General features: G+C 33.0%; 2 protein-coding genes across 2 annotated transcripts; one reads left to right on the forward strand and one right to left on the reverse strand.

Annotated features, from left to right (window-relative positions):
- Positions 1–341: 341 nt before the first annotated feature.
- On the forward strand, positions 342–1,279 carry LOC142233758 (uncharacterized). The gene is made up of 2 exons (XM_075304780.1): positions 342–865; positions 931–1,279. The coding sequence occupies exons 1-2, from the start codon at positions 394–396 to the stop codon at positions 1,134–1,136; spliced, it is 678 nt and encodes a 225-aa protein (XP_075160895.1). The 5' UTR covers positions 342–393; the 3' UTR covers positions 1,137–1,279.
- Positions 1,280–13,407: 12,128 nt separating this feature from the next.
- On the reverse strand, positions 13,408–14,328 carry LOC142233637 (uncharacterized). The gene is made up of 2 exons (XM_075304637.1): positions 13,871–14,328; positions 13,408–13,793 (listed from the first exon to the last, which is right to left on the reverse strand). The coding sequence occupies exons 1-2, from the start codon at positions 14,220–14,222 to the stop codon at positions 13,579–13,581; spliced, it is 567 nt and encodes a 188-aa protein (XP_075160752.1). The 5' UTR covers positions 14,223–14,328; the 3' UTR covers positions 13,408–13,578.
- Between the last annotated feature and the right edge of the window lie 12,205 nt (positions 14,329–26,533).

Here is a 26,533-nt window from a genome sequence, read left to right on the forward strand (position 1 = left end):
AAAATGGATAAAATGGAATTTAATTCCATTGCATTGTGTGGTGGTGAGTGAGTGCAAGCATAATGAGCAAATGAGTGATTCTTGCAATGAATGACGTGGTCATATTAGCCAAGTTAACATGACAGCTCAGCAAAGGTATGATGTTCAAGTGGTTCAAAAAAAAAAAAACCTTAAATATGAAAGGAATGCTTTACTTCTATTGTGGCCAAACAAAAAATAAGCATAGAAATCAGAGTTTTTTTTTCAATTTTACTTTAGACGAATTTAAGCCAATTGGAAGCTTTGCTTTAGTATAAATAGCTAGGTAATAGCTTAACTAAGATATCAGTTCTTTGGATACATTCAACTCTAATTAACCTATTCCTGTAGAGAAATTAATTTAAAGACATTAATATGAAGTTCATAACCCTGGGATCAATTTTAGCCTTTTCTGGCTTGGCTGCTGCTGGTCACTTGCATCATGGTTTGAGCAGTTATTCTGTGGTAACAAAACATGATTCTCCAGCTCATCATGGATGGTCTGGACATCATGGCGATGATAGCCATGGTTGGTCTGAGCATGGTCATGGAGCTGGCCATGATTTATCTGGGCATGGTCATGCCATCAGCCATGACTGGTCTGGACATGGTCATGAGGGACACGATCACAATGAGCATCGTCATGTAGATTATAGCCATGGATGGGATCATCATGCATCCGGCCATGGCTGGTCGGGTCATTCGGCTGGCCATGACCATCATGGTGATCTAGAGCATCATGATTATCATGCCCATCCCAAATATGAATTCAAATATGGTGTCAAAGATTCCAAAACCGGAGATGTAAAGGATCAATGGGAACATCGTGATGGTGATAAAGTTCAAGGTAATTTTTTGGTGCTGCCAAGATTCCATTGTTGACTTAATTATCGTTTTTGATCTCTTTTGCAGGAAGTTATTCTCTCAAAGAAGCCGATGGTACTATCCGTGTGGTTGACTATCATGCTGATAAACATAATGGCTTCAATGCCGTTGTTCATAAAATTGGTCATGCTCATCATGATGAAGGTCATCATCATAGTCATCACGGCGGCTGGGAAGGTGATCATTCCAGCAGTAATCATCATGATCACGGTTATAGCCATGGATCTCATTAATAATAACTTGAAGCCATACTCCTGTAAATCGTATTCTATGACTCATTTGATTCGATTCTTGATCTATTCACGAATTTATATGTGATAATTTATAGAAAAATAAATTTCTACTGCACTGAAAAAAAAGCATGCCCGGTTCCAAAGATTTTGTCTTTACTTTAAAAAAATTGGTATTGATTCCGAGCCAAAGAAGCGGAGAATACAAGTAAAGATACTTTTAAGACACAATTCTCTTTTAAATTTGGGTTTTGTGTACTTGCTTCTAGGAAGCAAATTTTAATTTTTCGCTTTCTCAGCTTATTTTCATCATATGCTACCAAAGTCCTTTAAAAACGAGTTAAGGACAACTTTATTTTCCAAATTAAGACTCGACATCCAGTAGAAATTATGCTATGTTTCAAGTAAAAAACATCTTTAAAATAAAGTTTAGAAAAACATGTCCTAAATTTGAACGATTTTTTGCTTTATAGTCAAGACGCAAAATGGCACCAAATTTAAAGACAAATTAATTAAATTTAAAGAATTTTTCTGAATTATTAAATTCAAGTTGACCTTAGCCCAAACATTTTTTCTTTCATGTTATGATACCCACTTTTAAGTCAAATCACTTAATTGTAAGGACATTACGACTTCATTGAAAAGATTATCGACTTTTGGACAAAGAAAAAAACTTTAAATTTTATTATTAATATTTTTTATACCCTCCACCATAGGATGGGGGTATATTAACTTTGTCATTCCGTTTGTATGTCCTTCCGTGAGCATGTCCGTCTGTTGAAATCACGCTAACTTCCGAACGAAACAAGCTATCGACTTGAAACTTGGCACAAGTAGTTGCTATTGATGTAGGTCAGATGGTATTGCAAATGGGCCATATCGGTCCACTTTTACGTATAGCCCCCATATAAACGGACCCCCAAATTTAGCTTGCGGGGACTCTAAGAGAAGCAAATTTCATTCGATCCGGCTGAAATTTGGTACATGGTGTAAGTATATGGTCTCTAACAACCATGCAAAAATTGATCCATATCGGTCCACTTTTACGTATAGCCCCCATATAAACGGACCCCAAAATTTGGCTTGCGATTGCTCTAAGAGAAGCAAATTTCATCCGATCCGGCTGAAATTTGGTACATGGTGTTAGTATATGGTCTCTAACAACCATGCAAAAATTGGTCCATATCGGTCCATAATTACATATAGCCCATATATAAACTGACCCCCCGATTTGGCTTACGGAGCCGCTAAGAGAAGCAAATTTCATCCGATCGGGGTGAAATTTGGTACATGCTATTAGTATATAGTCTCTAATGACCATGCAAAAATTGGTCCATATCGGTCCATAATTATATATAGCCTCCATATAAATCGATCCCCAGATTTGATCTCCGGAGCCCCTTGGAAGAGCAAAATTCATCCGATCCGGTTGAAATTTGCAACGTGGTGTTAGTATATGGTCTCTCACAACCATGCAAGAATTGGTTCATATCGGTCCATAATTATATATAGCCCCCATATAAATCGATCCCCAGATTTGACCTCCGGAGCCTCTAAGAGGAGCAAAAGTCATCCGATCCGATTGAAAGTTGGAACATGGTGTTAGAATGTGGTCTCTAAAAAACACGCAATAATTGGTCCATATCGGTCCATAATTATATATAGCCCCATATAAACCGTTCCTCAGATTTGATCTCCGGAGTCTCTTGGAGGAGCAAAATTCATCCGATCCCCGGTTGAAATTTGGAACGTGGTGTTAATATATGGCCGCTAATAACCATGCCAAAATTGGTCCGAATCGGTCTATAGTTATATATAGCCGATCCCCAATCACACAAAAATTGGTCCATATCGGCTCATACACCCTCAAAAAAAATCGCTTCTTTAACATATGTTCCAAACATATTTTGCAGGAAGCACATATATTATTGCATACTGCCGAAACATTAATATGTTTGTTTTATGTGAACATATTATATGTTTGGAAGCATTTTGAGCCAAAAATATTATATGCTTGGAAGAATTTTTCCCAAACACGATTGTGCTCATTCCCTAACATACTCGTAATTTTCACTTCCACGAAATTTTTTAGTTATTGGAACCTTTCTCTGTAATACAAATAATGTTGAAGAAATTATTCACTTTTATAAATTTTTTAAATTTTACCTTTCGCCTGCACGGAGAATCGAACCGAGGACCATACAGTTTGTAAGCCAACACACTATCCACTGGGCTACGTAGCTGTTATAGTCACCAGTAGATAATTATCGTTTTAAGTTACATTTATATAGCATAGTTTGCAGCGCCCACGAGCCCATGCAAACATAACATTATTTAACAGAAACATACATTTGTTTGCCACGTGGAGCAGTGGTTAGCATGTCTGACTTGCATGCAAAGGGTCGTGGGTTCAATCCCTGCTCCGACCGAACATTTTTTTTTTTTTTTTTTTTTTTTAATTTACACATTTATATTTATACTATATTAATTCTTTTTTAAATGAAACTTCGAAATGTGTGTTATTAAAGATTTATAGTCAGTAACAGTGCTTGATATAAACGAAATTGACTGATTTTTGGATAACATATTATTTTTTTATTGCAAAATAAAAATTTTGTAACAAAAACCTGTTTTTGGTACAAAACTTTAAAATTTGGAAGGAATTCAAAAACTCTAACAAAAGAAGAACGTGGAGTCGAGTAAAAACATACATAAATAATTTTATAATTAATATAAACATAAATTTATTTAGGCGTGAACAGTTTTTTACTGGCATTTAACACCATCGCTCTAAAATGCCTTTTATTTTTCTTTAATAATTCATTTTAAAGAAAATAAACTTTTTAAATTGTTTTAGCTGCAAAACTCGAACTTAATGCCCGCTTTTATATTTGATGGTGTCCGTCAACTCCTCGTGGACTACTTTTTAATAAAGAGGAACTAAAGTTTGTTTTTTTACATTTTACTGTGTAATTTTTCACTATTTCCTCCTTATTTCATTTTACTGTCCCAACTCTAAAAAGAGTATAGTGCCCTTTCGTTATTTTTATGAAGACCCCTGATTTCTTTTAACGAACCAAGAAAAAAATTGTGCCCATAATGCCAAAATGATAAACAAAACACATGTCCACACATAAAGGGTGATTTGTTAAGAGCTTGATAACTTTTTTTTAAAAAAAAAAACGCATAAAATTTGCAAAATCTCATCGGTTCTTTATTTGAAACGTTAGATTGGTCCATGACATTTACTTTTTGAAGATAATTTCATTTAAATGTTGACCGCGGCTGCGTCTTAGGTGGTCCATTCGGAAAGTCCAATTTTGGGCAACTTTTTCGAGCATTTCGGCCGGAATAGCCCGAATTTCTTCGGAAATGTTGTCTTCCAAAGCTGGAATAGTTGCTGGCTTATTTCTGTAGACTTTAGACTTGACGTAGCCCCACAAAAAATAGTCTAAAGGCGTCAAATCGCATAATCTTGGTGGCCAACTTACCGGTCCATTTCTTGAGATGAATTGTTCTCCGAAGTTTTCCCTCAAAATGGCCATAGAATCGCGAGCTGTGTGGCATGTAGCGCCATCTTGTTGAAACCACATGTCAACCAAGTTCAGTTCTTCCATTTTTGGCAACAAAAAGTTTGTTAGCATCGAACGATAGCGATCGCCATTTACCGTAACGTTGCGTCCAACAGCATCTTTGAAAAAATACGGTCCAATGATTCCACCAGCGTACAAACCACACCAAACAGTGCATTTTTCGGGATGCATGGGCAGTTCTTGAACGGCTTCTGGTTGCTCTTCACTCCAAATGCGGCAATTTTGCTTATTTACGTAGCCATTCAACCAGAAATGAGCCTCATCGCTGAACAAAATTTGTCGATAAAAAAGCGGATTTTCTGCCAACTTTTCTAGGGCCCATTCACTGAAAATTCGACGTTGTGGCAGATCGTAAGTCTATTCATGATGAAATGTCAAAGCATACTGAGCATCTTTCTCTTTGACACCATGTCTGAAATCCCACGTGATCTGTCAAATACTAATGCATGAAAATCCTAACCTCAAAAGAATCACCCTTTACATAAAATGCTGCTCTCAAGGCGAAAACATAAGCTGTTTGTTTTTCAAATGTCTATTCTCTTGGTTCAGAATGTATATTCTCTTTATTCAAATTAAATAATATTTAGACTTAAACATATCACATTTTTGGCCTTATCATAAAACAGTTTTCCGAAACAACATACAAGCGGTTTCACAGAAATTGTTCTCTTTTGACTCTTTTGCTGTGTTATATTGATATCTTTCGTCAACTCTCCCGGTTTCCATCTCTATTTCTCTCTATACTCTCTCTGTCGCTTTGAATAAAATATCACAACATATGTATGTTTAGTCGAAATTTGTAAATTTATATATGTTTGTATTCACACATATGATTTTTATGAAACATTGATGCCCCAAACATAATATATTCTAACATATTAACATAGATGTCCCAAACATTTAGTGTTAGTTTAGGAACATTACATGTTCGCACTTAAATATATTGTGGTTTAAAATCGTGCCCGAAACACATTTTGTTTATATCGGAACATATGAAAAACATATTTTTCTAACAGTGTAGTCATGGTTGCCACTCGAGCCAAAAATAATCTACCAAAATTTTTATAGAAAACATTGTCAAAATTTTATTTCTATAGAAAATTTTTTCCAAATTTAATTTCTTTAGAAAATGTTGTCAAAATTTTATTTCTATAGAAAATTTTGTCAAAATTTTATTTCTATAGAAATTTTTTTCCAAATTTTACTTCTATAGAAAATGTTGTCAAAATTTTATTTCTATAGAAAATTTTGTCAACATTTTATTTCTATAAAAAATTTTTTTGAAATTTTACTTCTATAGAAAATGTTGTCAAAATTTTATTTTGTCAAAATTTTATTTCTATAGAAACTATAAACTTAATAATATACGTATTTAATCGGCTTTTTATTTTAATATATACCACGTATGGACTATGTGGTATATATTACGGTGTTAGGAAGTTTTATGATATCTTACCATCGGCAAGTGTTACCGCAACCCAAGTAATTCGATTGTGGATGACAGTCTTCAGTAGAAGTTGCTACGCAGTCCATGGTGGAGGGTATATAAGCTTCGGCCTGGCCGAACTGACGGCCGTATTTACTACTAAAATTTTTTTTAGTAGTTTTTCTCACTTTTATGCTAAATCGCAAAAATAGAAAATTTTGTCAAAATTTTATCACTATAGAAAATTTTGTCAAAATGTTATTTCTATGGAAAATTTTGTCAAAATTTTATTTCTATAGAAAAATTTTTCCAAATTTTATTTCTATAGAAAATTTTTTCCAAATTTTACTTCTATAGAAAATGTTGTCAAAATTTTATTTTGTCAAAATTGTATTTCTATAGAAACTTTAAACTTAATTTTATACGTATTTAATCGGCTTTTTAGTTTAATATATACCACGTATGGACTATGTGGTATATATTACGGTGTTAGAAAGTTTTAAGATATCTTGCCATCGGCAAGTGTTACCGCAACCCAAGTAATTCGATTGTGGATGACAGTCTTCAGTAGAAGTTGCTACGCAATCCATGGTGGAGGGTACGTAAGCTTCGGCCTGGCCGAACTTACGGCCTTATATACTTGTTTGATTTAATATATACCACGTATGGACTTACTTACAATTTAGAAGACGGTGTTAGGAGGTTTTAAGATAACCTTGCCATCGGCAAGCGTTACCGCAACTCTAGTAATTCGATTGCGGATGACAGTGTTTAGAAGAAGTTTCTACGCAATCCATGGTGGAAGGTATATAAGCTTCAGCCTGGCCGAATTTATGGCCATATATACTTGTTTTAATTGAAATGTCTTTAATCACGAAAATGATAGCATCAATCACAGTTTTAATTGGGCCTAAAAAAATATTTGATTAAAAACCTAATTGATTTGATTTGAAAATTTCAATTAATTTTTTAATGATTCAAAAAAAAAAATTAATTGGCGCTTATTGAAAAAAAAAACAATTAATTTTTTTATTAATTGAATTAAAAATTTAATTGATGTTGATTGCAAAAATCAACTAATTTTTTAGTTAATTCAATTAATTATGTAATTAAACTTCAATCCAAATTAACTTTTTAGTTAAATCAATTAAATAATAAATTGAGATTTGCAATCGACATCGATTAATGTTTTTATACCCTCCACCATAGGATGGGGGGTATATTAACATTGTCATTCCGTTTGTAACACATCGAAATACTGCTCTAAGACCCCATAATGTGTATATATTCTGGGTCGTGGTGAAATTCTGAGTCGATCTGAGAATGTCCGTCCGTCTGTCTATTGAAATCACGCTAACCTCCGAACGACACAAGCTATCAACTTAAAACTTGGCACAAGTACTAGTTATTGATGTTGGTCGGCTGGTATTGCAAATGGGCCATATCGGACCACTTCTACGTATAGCCCCCATATAAACCGACGCTCAGATTTGGCTTGCGGGGCCTCAAGGAGGAGCAAAATTTTTCCGATCCGTTTGAAATGTGATTAGTGGTTAGTAGTACATGGTCTCTAACAACATTGCAAAAATTGGTCCATACCGGTCTTAATTACATATAACACCCATTGAAACCGATCCCCAGATTTGACCTCCGGAGCTCTTGGAGGAGCAAAAATTATCCGATCCGGTTGAAATTTGGTACGTGGTGAAATTTTATATGGCCGCTAACAACCATGCCAAAATTGGTCCATATCGGTCTATAGTTATATATATCCGATCCCCAAAAATAATCTACCAAATTTGTATTTCTAAAGAAAATTTTTTCAAAATTTTATTACTATAGAAAATTTTGTCAAAATTTTATTACTATAGAAGATTTTCTCAAAATTTTATTACTATACAAACTTTTGTCAAGATTTTTATAGAAACTTTTGTCAAAATTTTATTTCAGACAGACGGACATGCTTATATCGTCTTAGAATTTCTCCCTGTTATATATATATATATATATATATATATATATATATATATATATATATATATATATATATATATATATATATATATATATATATATATATATATATATATATATATATATATATATATATATATATATATATATATATATATTCTTGATCAGGGAGAAATTCTCAGACGATATAAGCATGTCCATCTGTCTGTCTGTAGCGTGATTCCGCCTCCAGTAAGGCCGCTCTCCTCCTGAAATTTGGCACAGATACGCCTGTTGTTTTGCAGGCAGGTCTTGTTCGAAGATGGGCTATATCGGCCCAAGTTTTGATATAGTCCCCATATAAACCGACCTCCCGATTTGAGGTCTTGGGCTTATAAAAACTGTGGTTTTTATCCAATTTGCCTGAAATTGGAAATCTAGAGGTATCGGTTCCTGTTTTGGTACGGCCCCCATATTGACCGATTTCCCGATTTTACTTCTTGGGCTTCTAGAATCCGTAGTTTTTATCCAATTTACCTGAAATTTGAAAACTAGAGGTATTCTAGGACCATAAAGACGTGTGTCGAAAATGGTGAGTACCGGTCCATGTTTTGATATAGCCCTCATATAGACCGATCTCCCGATTTTATGTTCTTGGGCTTCTAGAATCCGTAGTTTTTACCCAATTTGCCTGAAATTTTAAATCTAGAGGTATTCTAGAAAATTAAAGAGATGTGCCCAAAATAGTGAGTACCGGTCCATGTGTTGATATAGCCCTCATATAGACAGATCTCCCGATTTTATGTTCTTGGGCTTCTAGAATCCGTAGTTTTTACCCAATATGCTTGAAATTGGAAATCTGGAGGTATTCTACGAAAATAAAGAGATGTGCCGAAAATGGTGATTATCGGACCATGTTTTGATATTGCCCCCATATAGACCGATCTCCCGATTTTACTTCTTGGGCTTCTAGAATCCGTAGTTTTTACCTAATTTGCCTGAAATTGGAAATCTAGAGATATTCTAGGATCATAAAGAGGTGTGCCGAATATATTGAGTATCGGTACTTTTTCGATATAGCCCCCTTATAAACCGGTCCTCCGATTTGGGGTCTAGATTCTAGAACTACAATTAAATGTGCTGAATACTGTGTGTATCCTTCCATGTTTGGTATAGCCTCCATTACACCGAACATCCGATTTAACTCCTAGGGTTTCTAGAAATTGTAGTTTTTATACGATTTGAAAATATACTGGCATTTTAGGCCCATAACAAAGTGTATATGATTTAGTTTTATCGGTCCATTTGGTATGGCCTCCATATAGACCGATTTCACTTATGTAGGGTATAGAAGGTGCACTGATCATGAAAATTGCTTGAAACTGAATGCAAAATTTCCAGATTTTACTTCTCCTAGTCATTTAAATAATTGGGATGAAAATCCACAGATTTTAGATTTCAAATCAAGGGGTTATTTCATCATTTTCTCGCACACTTACAAGAGATGTTTATGATTCCGCTAAAACTCAAACAAAAAATGGTTCTTATAAATTCAGAATCTGATCTAGTCTTCACAGGTAAAATCTTTACATTTATCTGTGGGAAGCGTACTGGTTGAACTGATCTGCTTGGGAAAATATCTGTCATCAAATCCCCCTGATATTTTCAAAGGAAACTATTATATTTGATTCATGGTGGTGGGTATTTAAGATTCGGCCCGGCCGAACTCACTACTGTATATAATTGTTATACCCTCCACCATAGGATGGGGTTATATTAACTTTGTCATTCCGTTTGTAACACATCGAAATATTGCTCTAAGACCCCATAAAGTATATATATTCTGGGTCGTGGTGAAATTCTGAGTCGATCTGAGCATGTCCGTCCGTCCGTCCGTCTGTTGAAATCACGCTAACTTCCGAACGAAACAAGCTATCGACTTGAAACTTGGCACAAGTAGTTGCTATTGATGTAGGTTGGATGGTATTGCAAATGGGCCATATCGGTCCACTTTTACGTATAGCCCCCATATAAACGGACCCCCAAATTTGGCTTGCGATTGCTCTAAAAGAAGCAAATTTCATCCGATCCGGCTGAAATTTGGTACATGGTGTTAGTATATGGTCTATAATAACCATGCAAAAATTGGTCCATATCGGTCCATAATTACATATAGCCCCCATATAACCGATCCCTAAGAGAAGCAAATTTCATCCGATCCGGTTGAAATTTGGTACGTGGTATCAGCATATGTTATCGGTTCATAATCATGGTTGCCACTCGAGCCAAAAATAATTTACCAAAATTTTATTTCTATAGAAAATTTTGTTAAAATTTCATTTCTACACTGTTAGAAAAATATGTTTTTCATATGTTTCGACAGAAACAAAATGTGTGTTCGGGCACAATTTTTAAACACAATATATTTAAGTGCAAACATGCAATGTTCCTAAACTAACGCTAAATGTTTGGGACACATATGTTAATATGTTAGAATATATTATGTTTGGGACATGAATGTTGTATAAAAGTAAAATGTGTGAATGTAAACATATTTAAATTTACAAATTTCGAGTAAACATATATATGTTGTGATATTTTATTCAGAGAGCGACAGAGAGAGAGAGAGAGTATAGAGAAAGAAATAGAGAAGGAAACCGGGAGGGTTGACGAAAGATATCAACATAACACAGCGAGAGAATGAAAAGAGAGCAATTTCTGTGAAACCGCTTGTATGTTGTTTCGGAAAACTGTTTTATGATAAGGCCAAAAATTTGATATGCTTAAGTCTAAATATTATTTAATTTGAATATTAGATTGAGTATTCGGAGTAAAGAGAATAGACATTCGGAACGAAGAGAATAGACATTTGAAAAAAAAAAAAACAGCATGTGTTTTCGTCTTGAGAGTAGCATTTTATGTATGTGTGGACATGTGTTTTGTTTATCATTTTGGCATTATCGGCACAATTTTTTTTCTTGGTTCGTTAAAAGAAATCGGAACGTATGCTAACCACTGCTCCACGTGGCCAACAAATGTATGTTTGTGTTAAATAATGTTATGTTTGCATGTAACTTATAACGATAATTGTCTATTGGTGACTATAACAGCTACGTAGCCCAGTGGTAGTGTGTTGCCTTACAAATTGCATGGTTCCCGGTTCGATTCTCCGTCCAGGCGAAAGGTAAAATTAAAAAAATTATAAAATTGAATAATTTCTTCAACATTATTTGTATTACAGAAAAAGGTGTCAAGAACTAAAAATTTCGTGGAAGTGAAAATTATGTGAGGAAATGAGCACAATCTTCTTGGGGAGAAAATTCTTCCAAGCATATAATATTTTTGGGCTCAAAATGCTTCCAAACATATAATATGTTCACATAAAACAAACATAATAATGTTTCGGCAATATTTAATAATATATGTGCTTCCTGCAAAATATGTTTGGAACATATGTTAGAGAAGCGATTTTTTGGAGGGTGTAGAAATTAAATTTTGTAAACATTTTTGTATAGAATAGATTTGTTAAGATTTTTTTAGGAAATGAAATTTTGCAAAAATTATCTATGGTAATGAAATCTTCTTTAGATATTAAAATTAGTAAAACTTTTCTATACACTGTTAGAAAAATATGTTTTTCATATGTTCCGATATAAACAAAATGTGTTTCGGGCACAATTTTTAAACACAATATATTTAAGTGCAAACATGTAATGTTCCTAAACACAAAATGTTTGGGACACATATGTTAATATGTTACAATATATTATGTTTGGGGCATGAATGTTTCATAAAAATAATATGTGTGAATGTATACATATATAAATTTACACATTTCAAGTAAAAATATATATATATATATATTGTGATACTTTATTCAGAGAGCGACAGAGAGAGAGGGAGAGAGAGAGAGTTAGTATAGAGAAAGGAATAGAGATGGAAACCGGGAGGGTTGAATAAAAAGATATCAACATAACACAGCGAGAATGAAATGAGAGCAATTTCTGCGAAACCGCTTTATGTTGTTTCGGAAAACTGTTTCATGATAAGGCCAACAATTTAATATGCTTAAGTCTAAATATTATTTAACATAACACAGCGAGAATGAAATGAGAGCAATTTCTGTGAAACCGCTTATATGTTGTTTCGGAAAACTGTTTCATGATAAGGCCAAAAATTTAATATGCTTAAGTCTAAATATTATTTAATTTGAATATTAGAATGAGTATTCGGAATAAAGAGAATAGACATTCGGAACCAAGAGAATAGACATTTGAAAAAAAAACAGCATATTTGTATTACAGAAAAAGATGCGAAGAACTCAAAAATTTCGTGGAAGAGAAAATTATGTGAGGGAATGAGCACAATCTTCTTTGAGGATTCTTCCAAGCATATACTATTTTTGGACTCAAAATGCTTCCAAACATATAATATGCTCACATAAAACAAACATATTAATGTTTCGCAGTATCCAATAATATATGTGCTTCCTGCAAAATATGTTTGGAACGTATGTTAGAGAAGCGATTTTTTTTGAGGGTGTATAGAACATTTTTGTTAAAATTTTATTTCTATAGAAAATCTTGTCAAAATTTTATTTCTATAGACATTTTTTTCCAAATTTTATTTCTATAGATTTTTTTGTTCCAAATTTTACTTCTATAGAAAATGTTGTCAAAATTTTATTTCTATAAAAAATTTTTGTTAAAATTTTATTTCTATAGAAAATCTTGTCAAAATTTTATGTCTATAGAAAATTTAGTCAAAATTTTATTTCTATAAAAAATTTTGTTAAAATTTTATTTCTATAGAAAAGTTTGTTAAAATTTTATTTCTGTAGAAAATTTTATCAAAATTTTCTTTCTATAGAAAATTTTGTGAAAATTTTCTTTCTATAGAAAATTTTGTTAAAATTTTTTTATGTCTATAGAAAATTTTGTCAAACTGAATAATATACATATTTGATCGATCTTTTTTGATTTAATATAACCACGTATGGACTTACATACAATTTAGAAGACGGTGTTAGGAGGTTTTAAGATACCTTGCCATCGGCAAGCGTTCCCGCAACTTAAGTAATTCGATTGTGGATGGCAGTGTTTAGACGAAGTTTCTACGCAATCCATGGTGGAGGGTACACAAGCTTCGGCCTGGCCGAACTTACGGCCGTACATACTTGTTTTTTCTGTTTAAGTTGATAAATAACTGCGCCTTACTTTTTGTCCACAACAGTATATGATTCTTGGCTTGCCCTATCACAGCCCCGTTTTTGTCTCTTTTATCGAAATACACTTCTATCATATTCATTTGCGAAAATTTGCATTTATTATAAAACAAAATCACTTATATGAAAATTCACTAAAATTTTCTAAATTACAGTGGGAAAATGGTTAATGGGGGGGGGGGGGGCATAAATCATAAATCCAAATGGGTGTTGGGTTCGCTCTCTATTTCTCTGACTATGGTTGGATATTTAATGCAAATGAACATTGGCATAGCTAGAAGCATGTCCATGCCCATGACCATGACCATAACCATGACCACCTTCCCAACCGCCATGATGATGATAGGTCTCCGGATGATGAGCATGACCAATTTTATGAACAACGGCATTAAATCCATGATGTTTGTCGGCATGATAGTCCACAATGCGGGTGGTACCATCGGCTTCTTTCAAGGAATAGCTACCTAGAGACAAGAGGCAAAGGATTAATATGGGCTATAGAAGGATTTCAATTTTTTTTTTGTTTCTTTGATAGATTTACCTTTGACATGATCACCATCACGATGTTCCCATTGATCCTTGATGTCGCCGGTATGGTGGTCTTTTACACCATATTTAAAATCGTATTCGGGATGTGAATAATGATCATGATGATCCCAGCCACCATGGCCATAACTATCACCATGACCATGACCATGATAGCTAATTGATCCATGATCAGCCCAACCATGACTATGGCCAGCATCATGACCACCATAATGACCGGACCATCCATGATGGGCCGCTGGTTCATGTTTGGTTATAACCGAATAGCTGGTAGCTCCATGATGTAAATGTCCAGCGGCAGCCAAACCAGATAGGGCCAAAATGGATCCAATTGTTAAGAATTTCATAGTTTATCGATTTGTTTTTTTTTTTTTTAATTTTTAAAAATAGTCCTTGTTGAATATTCTCCAAAAAATATATGGTCAGTTAAGATCAATTGAATTGATTGTTTGAAGTACTAGAACTGATATAGATTCCATTGCATTTTTGGGGTATTTATACTCCAACTCATATTTGAAATGCTTGGAATATTAGCCAATTTCTTGGATTTTTTTTTTGTTATTGTTTGTGTGTGTGTTTTTTATTGGCCAAATAGAATTATTTAGCTTTTGGCTTAAATCCCTTTCACAAATTTTTGTTTTACTACTTAAACAATACCATCACCATTATTCCTATGACTTCAGAATACAACATTAACAATTAGACGAATTGAATGGTGTGCAGTAGCATATTTCTATACAAGAGAGTTACACCTCAAATACAAAACAGACCCCACAATAACAATAAACCAAGAAAATCATATTTATCACAATTAATAAAAATGACAAAGTTGAAATTTTAAACATCCTTTTTATAGGTAGCCCATTGGAGCCGCTGAAAAAACAGGACAAAAATTTTAATTAATCTTAGAAAATTTAAATTATTTGTAGAACATTTTACTTAAATACCCAGCAAAAAAAGAGCTTCCATAAAAGTAGTTTGGATCCCCAATCTGTGATCCGGAAGTAGTGCAAACTTGGATCATCTCCAATGAATTTTACATGGGCTTGTCATAGGACGGAAGTACTCCCTTTTTGGATCCTTTGCATTACTTTAGAAGTTGTGCCCTGGAAGTTAATTTGAATGGAAAAATTGAAAAGGCGAAAAAAAATTTTTCTTCAACCAATTTCACTTTTTATACTCTGCGCCACACTGTGGAACAGGGTATTATAAGTTAGTGGATATGTTTGGAACACCCAGAAGGAGACGAGATAGACACATGGTGTCTTTGGCAAAAATGCTCAGGGTGGGCTCCTGAGTCGATATAGCGATGTCCGTCTGTCCGTGAACACATATTTGTAATCAAAGTCTAGGTCGCAGTTTTAGTCCAATCGACTTCAAATTTGGGTATGTGTTTTGGCTCAGAATATATACCTATTGATTTTGGAAGAAATCGGTTCAGATTTAGATCTAGCTCCCATATATATATTTCGCCCGATATGGACTTATATGGCCCCAGAAGCCAGAGTTTTACCCTAATTTGCTTAAAATTTTGCACAAGAAGAACAATTAGTACTATAGTCAAGTGTGCCAAATTTTATTGAAATCGGTTCAGATTTAGATATAGCTCCCATATATAGCTTTCGCCCAATTTACACTCATATGACCACAGTGGCCAATCTTTTACTCCGATTTAATTGAAATTTTGCACAGGGAGTATAATTAGCATTGTAGCTATGCGTGCTAAATTTGGTTGAAATCGGTTCATATTTAGATATAGCTCCCATATATAGCTTTCGCCCGATTTACACTCATATGACCACAGAGGCCAATTTTTAACTCCGATTTAGTTGAAATTTTGCACAGGGAGTAGAATTAGCATTGTTACTATGCGTGCCAAATTTGGTTGAAATCGGTTCAGATTTAGATATATAGCTTTCGCCCGATTTACACTCATATGACCACAGAGGCCAATTTTTAACTCCGATTTAGTTGAAATTTTGCACAGGGAGTAGAATTAGCATTGTTACTATGCGTGCCAAATTTGGTTGAAATCGGTTCGGATTTAGATATAGCTCCCATATATATGTTTTTCCGATTTCGACAAAAATAGTCAAAATACCAACATTTTCCTTGTAAAATCGCCACTGCCTAGTCGAAAAGTTGTAAAAATGACTCTAATTTTCCTAAACTTCTAATACATATATATCGAGCGATAAATCATAAATAAACTTTTGCGAAGTTTCCTTAAAATTGCTTCAGATTTAAATGTTTCCCATATTTTTATACCCACCACCATAGAATGGTGACGGGGGTATAATAAGTTTGTCATTCCGTTTGTAACACAGATATCGATTTCCGACTATACAAAGTATATATTTTTGATCGGGGAGAAATTCTAAGACGATATAAGCATGTCCGCCTGTCCGTCTGTCTGTAATCACGCTAACTTCCGAACGAAACAAGCTATCGACTTGAAACTTGGCACAAGTAGTTGTTATTGATGTAGGTCGGATGGTGTTGAAAATGGGCCATATCGGTCCACTTTTACGTATAGCCCCCATATAAACGGACCCTCAGATTTGGCTTGCTGAGGCTCTAAGAGAAGCAAATTTCATCCGATCCTTCTGAAATTTGGTACATGATGTTGGTATATGGTCTCTAACAACAATGCATAAATTGGTACACATTGGTTCATAATTATATATAGCTTCCATATAAACCGATCCCCAGATTTGGCTTGCGGTAGCTCTAAGAGAAGAAAATTTCATTCGATCCGGTTGAAATTTTGAACATGGTGTTAGTATATGGTCTCTAACAACCGTGCCAGAATTGGTCCATATCGGTCCATAACTATATTAGAGGTGGGCACGTGAGTAATAGTTTACTCACGCGTATACCATATCGGTCGACATACTACTTTCAGTATTGAACCTATCGTGCTGAAATTCTGCACAGACTATTTGGCTGCAGACATGTCAAGTTCGAGGATGGGCTATATCGTGGCTATATAGCCCCCGTTTAAACCAACCTCTCGATTCTGGGCCTTGAGCATCTAAAAACCGCAACTTATATCAGATTTACCTGAAATTCAAAGTTTAGAGCTATTTTGAATTCATAAATAAGTGTGTCGAATGTGGTGAGAATAAAAATTCGATGAATGAGATCTGTAGCCAATTTAAATTTTATCGATCCTAGATTTAAATCCAGGGAGGTCCCTAAAAAATGTCAGGAATCGGACCCACGACCTTGTGTATGCAAGGCGGGCATGCTAACCATTGCATTATTTTCTATAGAAATAAAATTTTGATAAAAAATTTGTACAGATATAAAATTTTGACAAAATTTTCTATAGAAATAAAATTTTGATAAAAATTTTCTATAGAAATAAAATTTTGATAAAAATTCTCTATAGAATTAATTTTAGATAAAAATTTTCTATTGAAATAAAATTTTGATACAAATTTTCTATAGAAATTAAATTTTGACTAAATTTTCCCATAGAAATTAAATTTTGACAAAAATTTCCATAAAACAAAAAAATTTAACAACATTTTCTATAGAAATAAAATTTTGATAAAATTTTAACAAACTTTTTTTTTTTTTTTTGAAATAAAAATTTACAAAATACGCTTTTAGAAAGCATTTCTAATATCCAGCTTTAAATGCCAAAAAGTTTAAAATAAAATCCTTTTCAAATATGCAACATCTGCTTAAAACCTAAACCTCAATAATTGAGGCTAAGTAGGTGGTTCTCGGTAGTCATAAACTGTTGGAGTTAATTTACATTGGCCTTGTTTTTTTCATGTTTTTTGTTTTGAGGGGTTTTCAGCATGTTTCCACCAGTTAGAAGCTTTTATCCACTAAAGCTGCAAAAAACCGAGAGGAGGCGGAGGAGGAATAGTGAAAACTAGTTGGATCCAACAAATAAGCTGTAAGTATGCGGATTTTGTATTGCTAATTAGCTTTCATGTTTTTGTTAACTATAAATAACCCAGTAAAACCACAAATTAGTATCAGTTTTTGAAGCAAATTCAATTGCACTACAAGCGATGCAAGCCCTCCAACCCACATCTCGAACACCTAGAAAATCGTCAGCATCCTCCTAATGCCAAAAAAACACTGTTTGCAGTTTGAGGCATTCAGTTTAGCTTCATTGGCCACCATTTGTGGCTTGGCAGCAAGCAACAACTGGAACACCAGCAATTTTAAGGACTCGTCCAAACTAACACTTATCCGCTTATGATGAACACAAACTTCATCATGGCTGCCATTAAAGGTTACATTGGTATCACTTTCCCTTCATCCATGGCTAAGCCATGTAGTGGTCTCAATTTAAGAGAACGAGCACGAGTAGGCAAAAATTTGGAAAATTTTTAAGCTAAACTAAAAACATCCAAAAAGTTTTTCAGCAATATTATATCACCGAGAAGGATAGGTCTTCTAATAAAAATTTGACTAGGATCAAAAATTAAAGGAAGACTTAAAAGTTTACGAAGAAACCCACTCCGTGTTACCGTTGCGATACTTTAGTGTCAAATTTGCCACTCTTTTTACACATTGACCCTTATGTGGCACTATGCCATACTTTTTACATTTTTGTCCCACCTTTTGGCCAGATTGTGCCACTTTTTAAATATTTCTTTTTCTGGAACAAAATTTTTCACTAATTTAATAAATAAGATAAATAGGCATATTATGGTCAAATTTTGGGAAAACGGGCGATCCATATATATGGGAGCTATATCTACCTTTGATCCGATGTTTACAAAATTTAAAAGCATTCATCCTTGTGCCAAATAAACATGGTGTACCAAATATCATAAACATCGGTTAATAAATGCAACCGCAATCCGACATGGACTCTCGCACGGACAAGCTCTTCGGACGGAAATAACAATTTTGACAAAATTTTCTATAGAAATAACAATTTTGACAAAATTTTCTATAGAAATAAAATTTTGACAATATTTTCTATAGAAATAAAATTTTGGCAAAATTTTCTATAGAAATAATATTTTGACAAAATTTTCTGTAGAAATAATATTTTGACAAAATTTCCCTAAAAATTGTTGGAAAATTTTCTATACACGTAATATTTTAACAAAATTTTTTACACAAATAAAATTTTGACAAAATTTTCTTTAGAAATAAAATTTTCAAAAAATTTTCTTTGGGAATAAAATTTTGACAAAATTTTCTATAGAAATAAATACAATTTAGACAAGCTTTTCTATAGAAATAAAATTTTTTGAAAATTTCTATAGAAATAAAATTTTTTGAAAATTTCTATAGAAATAAAATGTTGATCAAATTTTCTATAGAAATAAAATCTTGACAAAATTTTCTATAGAAATAAAATGTTGAAAACATTTTCTTTAGAAATAAAATTTAGACAAAATTTTGTAGAGAAAAATTTGACAAAATTTTCTTTAGAAATAAAATTTTCAAAAAATTTTCTTTGTGAATAAAATTTTGACAAAATTTTCTATAGAAATAAATACAATTTAGACAACCTTTTCTATAGAAATAAAATTTTTTGAAAATTTCTATAGAAATAAAATTTTGACAAAATTTTCTATAGAAATAAAATTTTGATCAAATTTTCTATAGAAATAAAATCTTGACAAAATATTCTATAGAATTAAACTTTTGATAAAATTTTCTATACAAATAAAATCTTGACAACATTTTCTATAGAAATAAAATTTTTTACAAAATATAGAAATAAAATTTTGATCAAATTTTCTATAGAAATAAAATCTTGACAAAATATTCTATAAAAATAAAATGTTGACAACATTTTCTATACAATTAAACTTTTGATTAAATTTTCTATACAAATAAAATCTTGACAACATTTTCTATAGAAATAAAATTTGTACAAAATTTTCTATAGAAATAAAATTTTGATAAAATTTTCTAAATTTTGTTGACAACATTTTTTAAAAAAATAACATTTTGACAAAATTTTCTAAAGATATAAAATTTTTACAAAATATTCTTTAGCAATAAAATTTAGACAAAATTTTCTATAGAAATAAAATTTTTAGAAAATTTCTAGAGAACTAATATTTTGACAAAATTTTCTACAAAATTAAATTTTGACAAACTTTTCCATAGAAAAAAATATTTTGACAAAATTTTCTATAGATATAAAGTTTCTTGACAATATTTTCTTTAGAAATAAAATTTTGACAAAATTTTCTACAGAAATAAAATTTTTAGAAAATTTCTAGGGAAATAATATTTTGACAAAATTTTCTATAGAAATAAAATCTTGACAAAATTTTCTATAAAAATAAAATTTTGACAAAATTTTCTATAGAAATAAAAACTTGACAAAATTTTCTATAGAAATAAAATTTTGACAAAATTTTCTATGGAAATAAAATGTTGTAAACATTTTTTAAAGAAATAACATTTTGACAAAATTTTCTATAGAGATAAAATTTTTAGAAAATTTCTAGAGAAATAACATTTTGACAAAATTTTCCATAAAAATAAAATTTTGGCAAACTTTTCCATAGAAAAACAAGTAAGGAAAGTCTAAAGTCGGGCGGGACCGACTATATTATACCCTGCACCACTTGGTAGATCTAAATTTTGGATACCATATCATATCCGTTAAATGTGTTGGGGGCTATATATAAAGGTTTGTCCCAAATACATACATTAAAATATCACTCGATCTGGACAGAATTTGACTTCTACAAAATCTATAGACTCAAAATTTAAGTCGGCTAATGGACTAGGGTGGAACACAATGTTAGTAAAAAACAAGCATATACAGCAGTAAGTTCGGCCGGGCCGAATCTTAAATACCCACCACCATGAACCAAATATTAGGGTTTCCTTTGAAATTTCAGGAGGGCTTGAGGACACTTCCGGAAGATAAATTTAAAGATTTCACCTATGAGGACTACATCAGGTTCTGGATTTATAAGAACCATTTTTGTTTGAGTTTTAGAGGAATTATTAACATCTCTTGTAAGTGTGCAAGAAAATTATAAAATAACGTCTTGATTTGAAATCTTAAATCTGTAGATTTTCACCCGGGAAGTAAAATTTGGAAATTTTACATTGAGTTTCAAGCAATTTTCATGATCAGTTGGCCTTCTACACACTCAAGAAGTGAAGTCGGTCTATATGGAGGTATTATCAAATGGACCGATAAAAACTTAATCCGATACACGTTTTTCTGAGCCTCAAATACCAGAATATTTAGAATTTCAGGCAAATCAGATAAAAACTACGGTTTCTAGAAACCCAAGGAGTTAAATCTGGAAATCGTTCTTATGGGGGCTGTACTAAAATATGGACCGATACTCACCGTGTTCGGCACACCTCTCTATGGCCCGAAAATACCTCTAGATATCCAATTTCAGGCAAATTGGATAAAAACTTTGGATTCTAGAAGCCCAAGAAGTAAAATCGGGAAATCGGTCTATATGGGCACCATACCAAAACATGGACCGATGCTCACCATTTTTGGCACACCTCTTTACGGTTCTAAAGTACCTTTTCATTTCCAAATTCAGATAAATTGGATAAAAACTACGGTTTCTATAAGCCCAAGACCCCAAATCGGGAGGTCGGTTTATATGGGCACCATACCAAAACATGGACCAATGCTCACTATTTTTGGCACACCGTAATTGTGGTCTTACAATACCTCTAGATTTCCAATTTCAGATAAATTGAATAAAAAGTGCGGTTTCTATAAGCCCAAGAAGTAAAATCGGGAGATCGGTCTATATGGGGGCTATACCAAAATATGGACCGATACTCACCATTTTTGGCACACCTCTTTATGGTCATAAAATACCTCTAGATTTCCAATTTCAGGCAAATTGGATAAAAACTGCGGTTTCTATAAGCCCAAGACCCCAAATCGGGAGGTCGGTTTATATGGGGACTATATCAAAACCTGGACCGATATAGCCCATCTTCGAACTGGACCTGCCCGCAGACAAAAGACGAGTTTGTGGAAAATTTCAGCACGATTGCTTCATTATTGAAGACTGTAGCGTGATTACAACAGACAGTCAGACAGACAGACAGACAGACAGACAGACAGACGGACAGACGGACATCGTTATATCGTCTTAGAATTTCTCCCTGATCAAGAATATATATACTTTATATAGTCGGAAATCGATATTTCGATGTGTTACAAACGGAATGACAAACTTATTATACCCCCGTCACCATTCTATGGTGGTGGGTATAAAAAATATGGGAAACATTTAAATCTGAAGCAATTTTAAGGAAACTTCGCAAAAGTTTATTTATCGCTCGATATACAGTGAGTGACAATACAATGGAAACTTTTTTATATTTCTATTTTTTTATGATTTTAATGCAAAATAGCCACAGTTTATAATTAAAACGAAAGAAATAACAAAAACAAATATTTTATTGGTTGTTTATTTATTAAACAAAAATAAAATATTAACACAAAATCACAATGAATTAAAAAGAAAAACAAAAATCTCATGTTATTCGTTTTTATGTTATTGGCAAAACAATGGAATCTTTTGTAATGAAACAGAAAACACATAAAAATCTTATATTAAATTTTAATATTTTGTTGGGTATCCCTTACTTTTGATTACAGCATCACATCGTTGAGGCATGGAGTTAATTAAGTTGTCGATTACGTCTTTAGAAACCTTTTCCCACTCCGAAGTAACAGCTTCTATGAGATCTGATTTTTTTGTGTAATTGCGGGTCCTAATATTGCGATATACTATTTCCCACAGATTTTCTATGGGGTTTAAATCCGGGGATTCAACAATAGCCACTCGGTAACAACCTTGGAGGTGTGTTTTGGGTCATTGTCATGCTGGAACCGCCACACTAACGGCATGTTTTCTTCAGCAAATGGAAGCATGACATCATTTAGGATTTGTTTGTAGCCAATTCCAGTAAGGGTATTTGTAATAACATGAATTGGGCCCATTCCTTGACCAGAAAAACAACCCCACACCATTATGTTACCACCGCCAAACTTAACAGTTTTGTTTGTGTATTTGTGGTCCAGTCTTTTCCCTCTTGGACGTCTCACAAAAGTTCTTCCATCCGAACCTCTTAAGTTATATTTGGACTCATCGGAAAAAAGAACAGTATTCCATTTCTGTCTAGACCAATTTATGTGCTCTTTAGCAAAATTTATCCGGGCGAGTCTATTTTTCTTTGAGATTAATGGTTTTTTCGCTGGACGATGACATTTAAGACCTGCTTCATCAGCTCGTCGACCAACGGTTCGGGCACTTATTTCCAGATTGAGATTATTAATTACTTCTTCAGGTAGTATTTTCGGACATTTTTTATATTCTCTTGTAATTAAATGATCCTGTCTTGGAGTTGTTTTGCGGGGCCTTCCTCCTAAATGTAAGGTGGTCACTGTTCCACATTCACGAATTTTTTTAATTATTTTTGAAATAGCTGATTTGTTCATCGAGTATTTTTCACATATTTCTTTCTGTTTTAAACCCGAGTTAAAATCATTTATTATTCGTATTTTTAGTTCTTCGCAAAACTTTACTCTTGCCATTATTTATTATATTCACTTAAACGAAATTGTGAACACGTTTGTCATTTAATAACGGTTTGTATTACATTTTTTATGTACTGTATGATGGATAAAATGGAATGGAATAATATCTTCCCCCCTCTTTCTAAATACAAGGAGAAGGAACAGAAAAAAATCCAAAAAAATACAACTCTGCAACTGATACTGCAAAGTTTCCATTGTTTTGCCAACATTGGTAAAACTTCAAAATTATTAGTTGTAAATTATTCTAAAAAAGTCCATTGAATACTAATGTTTTGTATTAGCAATTTGGAACTAATTGTGTTAAAACATTGTTTAATAATAAGAAATATAAGTTTTTTTTAACAAACAAAAACATAGAAGGGCCATAAATTTGAAAAATGAAATATTTTGAATAAGTTTTCATTGTTTTGTCACCCACTGTATATGTATTAGAAGTTTAAGAAAATTAGAATCATTTTTACAACTTTTCGACTAAGCAGTGGCGATTTTAGTTACAAGGAAAATGTTGGTATTTTGACCATTTTTGTCGAAATCAGAAAAACATATATATGGGAGCTATATCTAAATCTGAACCGATTTCAACCTAATTTGGCACACATAGCTACAATGCTAATTCTACTCCCTGTGCAAAATTTCAATTAAATCGGAGTAAAATATTGGCCACTGTGGTCATATGAGTGTAAATCGGGCGAAAGCTATATATGGGAGCTATATCTAAATCTGAACCGATTTCAACCAAATTTGGCACACATAGCTACAATGCTAATTCTACTCCCTGTGCAAAATTTCAATTAAATCGGAGCAAAAAATTGGCCTCTGTGGTCATTTGAATGTAAATCGGGCGAAAGCTATATATGGGAGCTATATCTAAATCTGAACCGATTTGGATGATATTTTGCAAGTTGTTCGAGACTCATAAAATATTCGGATGTACGGAATTTGAGGAAGATCGGTTGATACACACGCCAATTATGACGAGATCGGTAAAAAATATATATGGCAGCTATATCTAAATCTGAACCGATTTCAATAGGGATCGTCTTTGAGCCGAAACAGGACCCTATACCAAATTTTAGGACAATCGGACTAAAACTGCGAGCTGTACTTTGCACACAAAAATACATCAACAGACAGACAGACGGACAGACAGACGGACATCGCTAAATCGACTCAGAATTTAATTCTAAGCCGATCCGTATACTAAAAGGTTGGTCTATGATTACTCCTTCTTGGCGTTACATACAAATGCACAAACTTATTATACCCTGTACCACAGTAGTGGTGAAGGGTATAAATATCTTGACAAAATTTTCTACAGATGTAAAGTTTTGTGGGGTTCACCATGGGTTTATTGAACTGCATGAATTTATTCTGATAATTGCACTGTTAGAAAAATATGTTTTTCATATGTTCCGATATAAACAAAATGTGTTTCGGGCACAATTTTTAAACACAATATATTTAAGTGCAAACATGTATTGTTCCTTAACTAACTCTAAATGTTTGGGACACATATGTTGTATGTTAGAACATATTATGTTTGGGGCATGAATGTTTCATAAAAATAATATGTGTGAATGTAAACATATATACATTTACAAATTTCGAGTAAACATATATATGTTGTGATATTTTATTCAGAGAGCGACAGGTTAGGTTAGGTTAGGTTATGTGGCAGCCCAATGTATCAGGCTCACTTAGACTATTCAGTCCATTGTGATACCACAGTGGTGAACTTCTCTCTTATCACTGAGTGCTGCCCGATTCCATGTTAAGCTCAATGACAAGGGACCTCCTTTTTATAGCCGAGTCCGAACGGCGTTCCACATTCCAGTGAAACCACTTAGAGAAGCTTTGAAACCCTCAGAAATGTCACCAGCATTACTGAGGTGGGATAATCCACCGCTGAAAAACTTTTTGGTGTTCGGTCGTAGCAGGAATCGAACCCACGACCTTGTGTATGCAAGGCGGGCATGCTAACCATTGCACCACGGTGGCTCCCAGAGAGCGACATAGAGAGTATAGAGAAAGAAATAGAGATGGAAACCGGGAGGGTTGACGAAAGATATCAACATAACACAGCGAGAGACTCAAAAGAGAGCATCTTTTGTGAAACCGCTTGTATGTTGTTTCGGAAAACTGTTTTATGATAAGGCAAAAAATTTGATATGCTTAAGTCTAAATATTATTTAATTTGAATATTAGTAGAGAAGAGTAAAGAGAATAAACATTCGCAACCAAGAGAATAGACATTTGGAAAAAACAACACGTGTTTTCGCCTTGAGAGCAGCATTTTATGTATGTGTGGACATGTGTTTTGTTTATCATTTTGGCATTATGGGCAAAATTTTTTTCTTGGTTCCAAGAACTAAAAAATTTCGTGGAAATTAAAATTATGTGAGAGAATGAGCACAATCTTCTTTGATGAAAATTCTTCCAAGCATATACTATTTTTGGGCTCAAAATGCTTCCAAACATACAATATGTTCACATAACACAAACATATTAATGTTTCGGCAGTATCCAATAATATATATGCTTCCTGCAAAATATGTTTGGGACATATGTTAGAGAAGCGATTTTTTTTTGAGGGTGTGGTTGATAGTTTTGCTGCAAGTAGAGGATGCTGATGAGGAATGTGGTAATTCCGAAACGTGCGTCCATCCAACCTTCTTGCAGTCTATAGGGCTTTGCCCAAATAGATTTGACAAACAATCTTTTCCTCTGTTGGTTAAGCTACTCTTGTAGTTTAGTCAACGCAATGGTTTTTAAGCTGAGATCAACACAACAACAATGATTAAATAAAATTTTGACAAAATTTTCTATAGATATAAAATTTTGACAAAATTTTCTATAGAAATAAAATTTAGATAAAATTTTCTATAGAAATAAAATTTAGATAAAAGTTTCTATAGAAATAAAATTTAGACAAAATTTTTATAGAAATAATATTTTGACAACATTTTCTATAGAAATAAAATCTTGACAAAATTCTCTATAGAACTAAAATCTTGACAAAATTTTCTTTAGAAATACAATTTAGACACAATAATATTTTGACAAAATTTTCTATAGAAATAAAATTTTGACAAAATTTTCTTTAGAAATAAGATTTTG

This window comes from Haematobia irritans, chromosome 4, assembly GCF_050003625.1.
Source record: "Haematobia irritans isolate KBUSLIRL chromosome 4, ASM5000362v1, whole genome shotgun sequence".
In the NCBI taxonomy this organism is placed as follows: Eukaryota; Metazoa; Arthropoda; class Insecta; order Diptera; family Muscidae; genus Haematobia; species Haematobia irritans.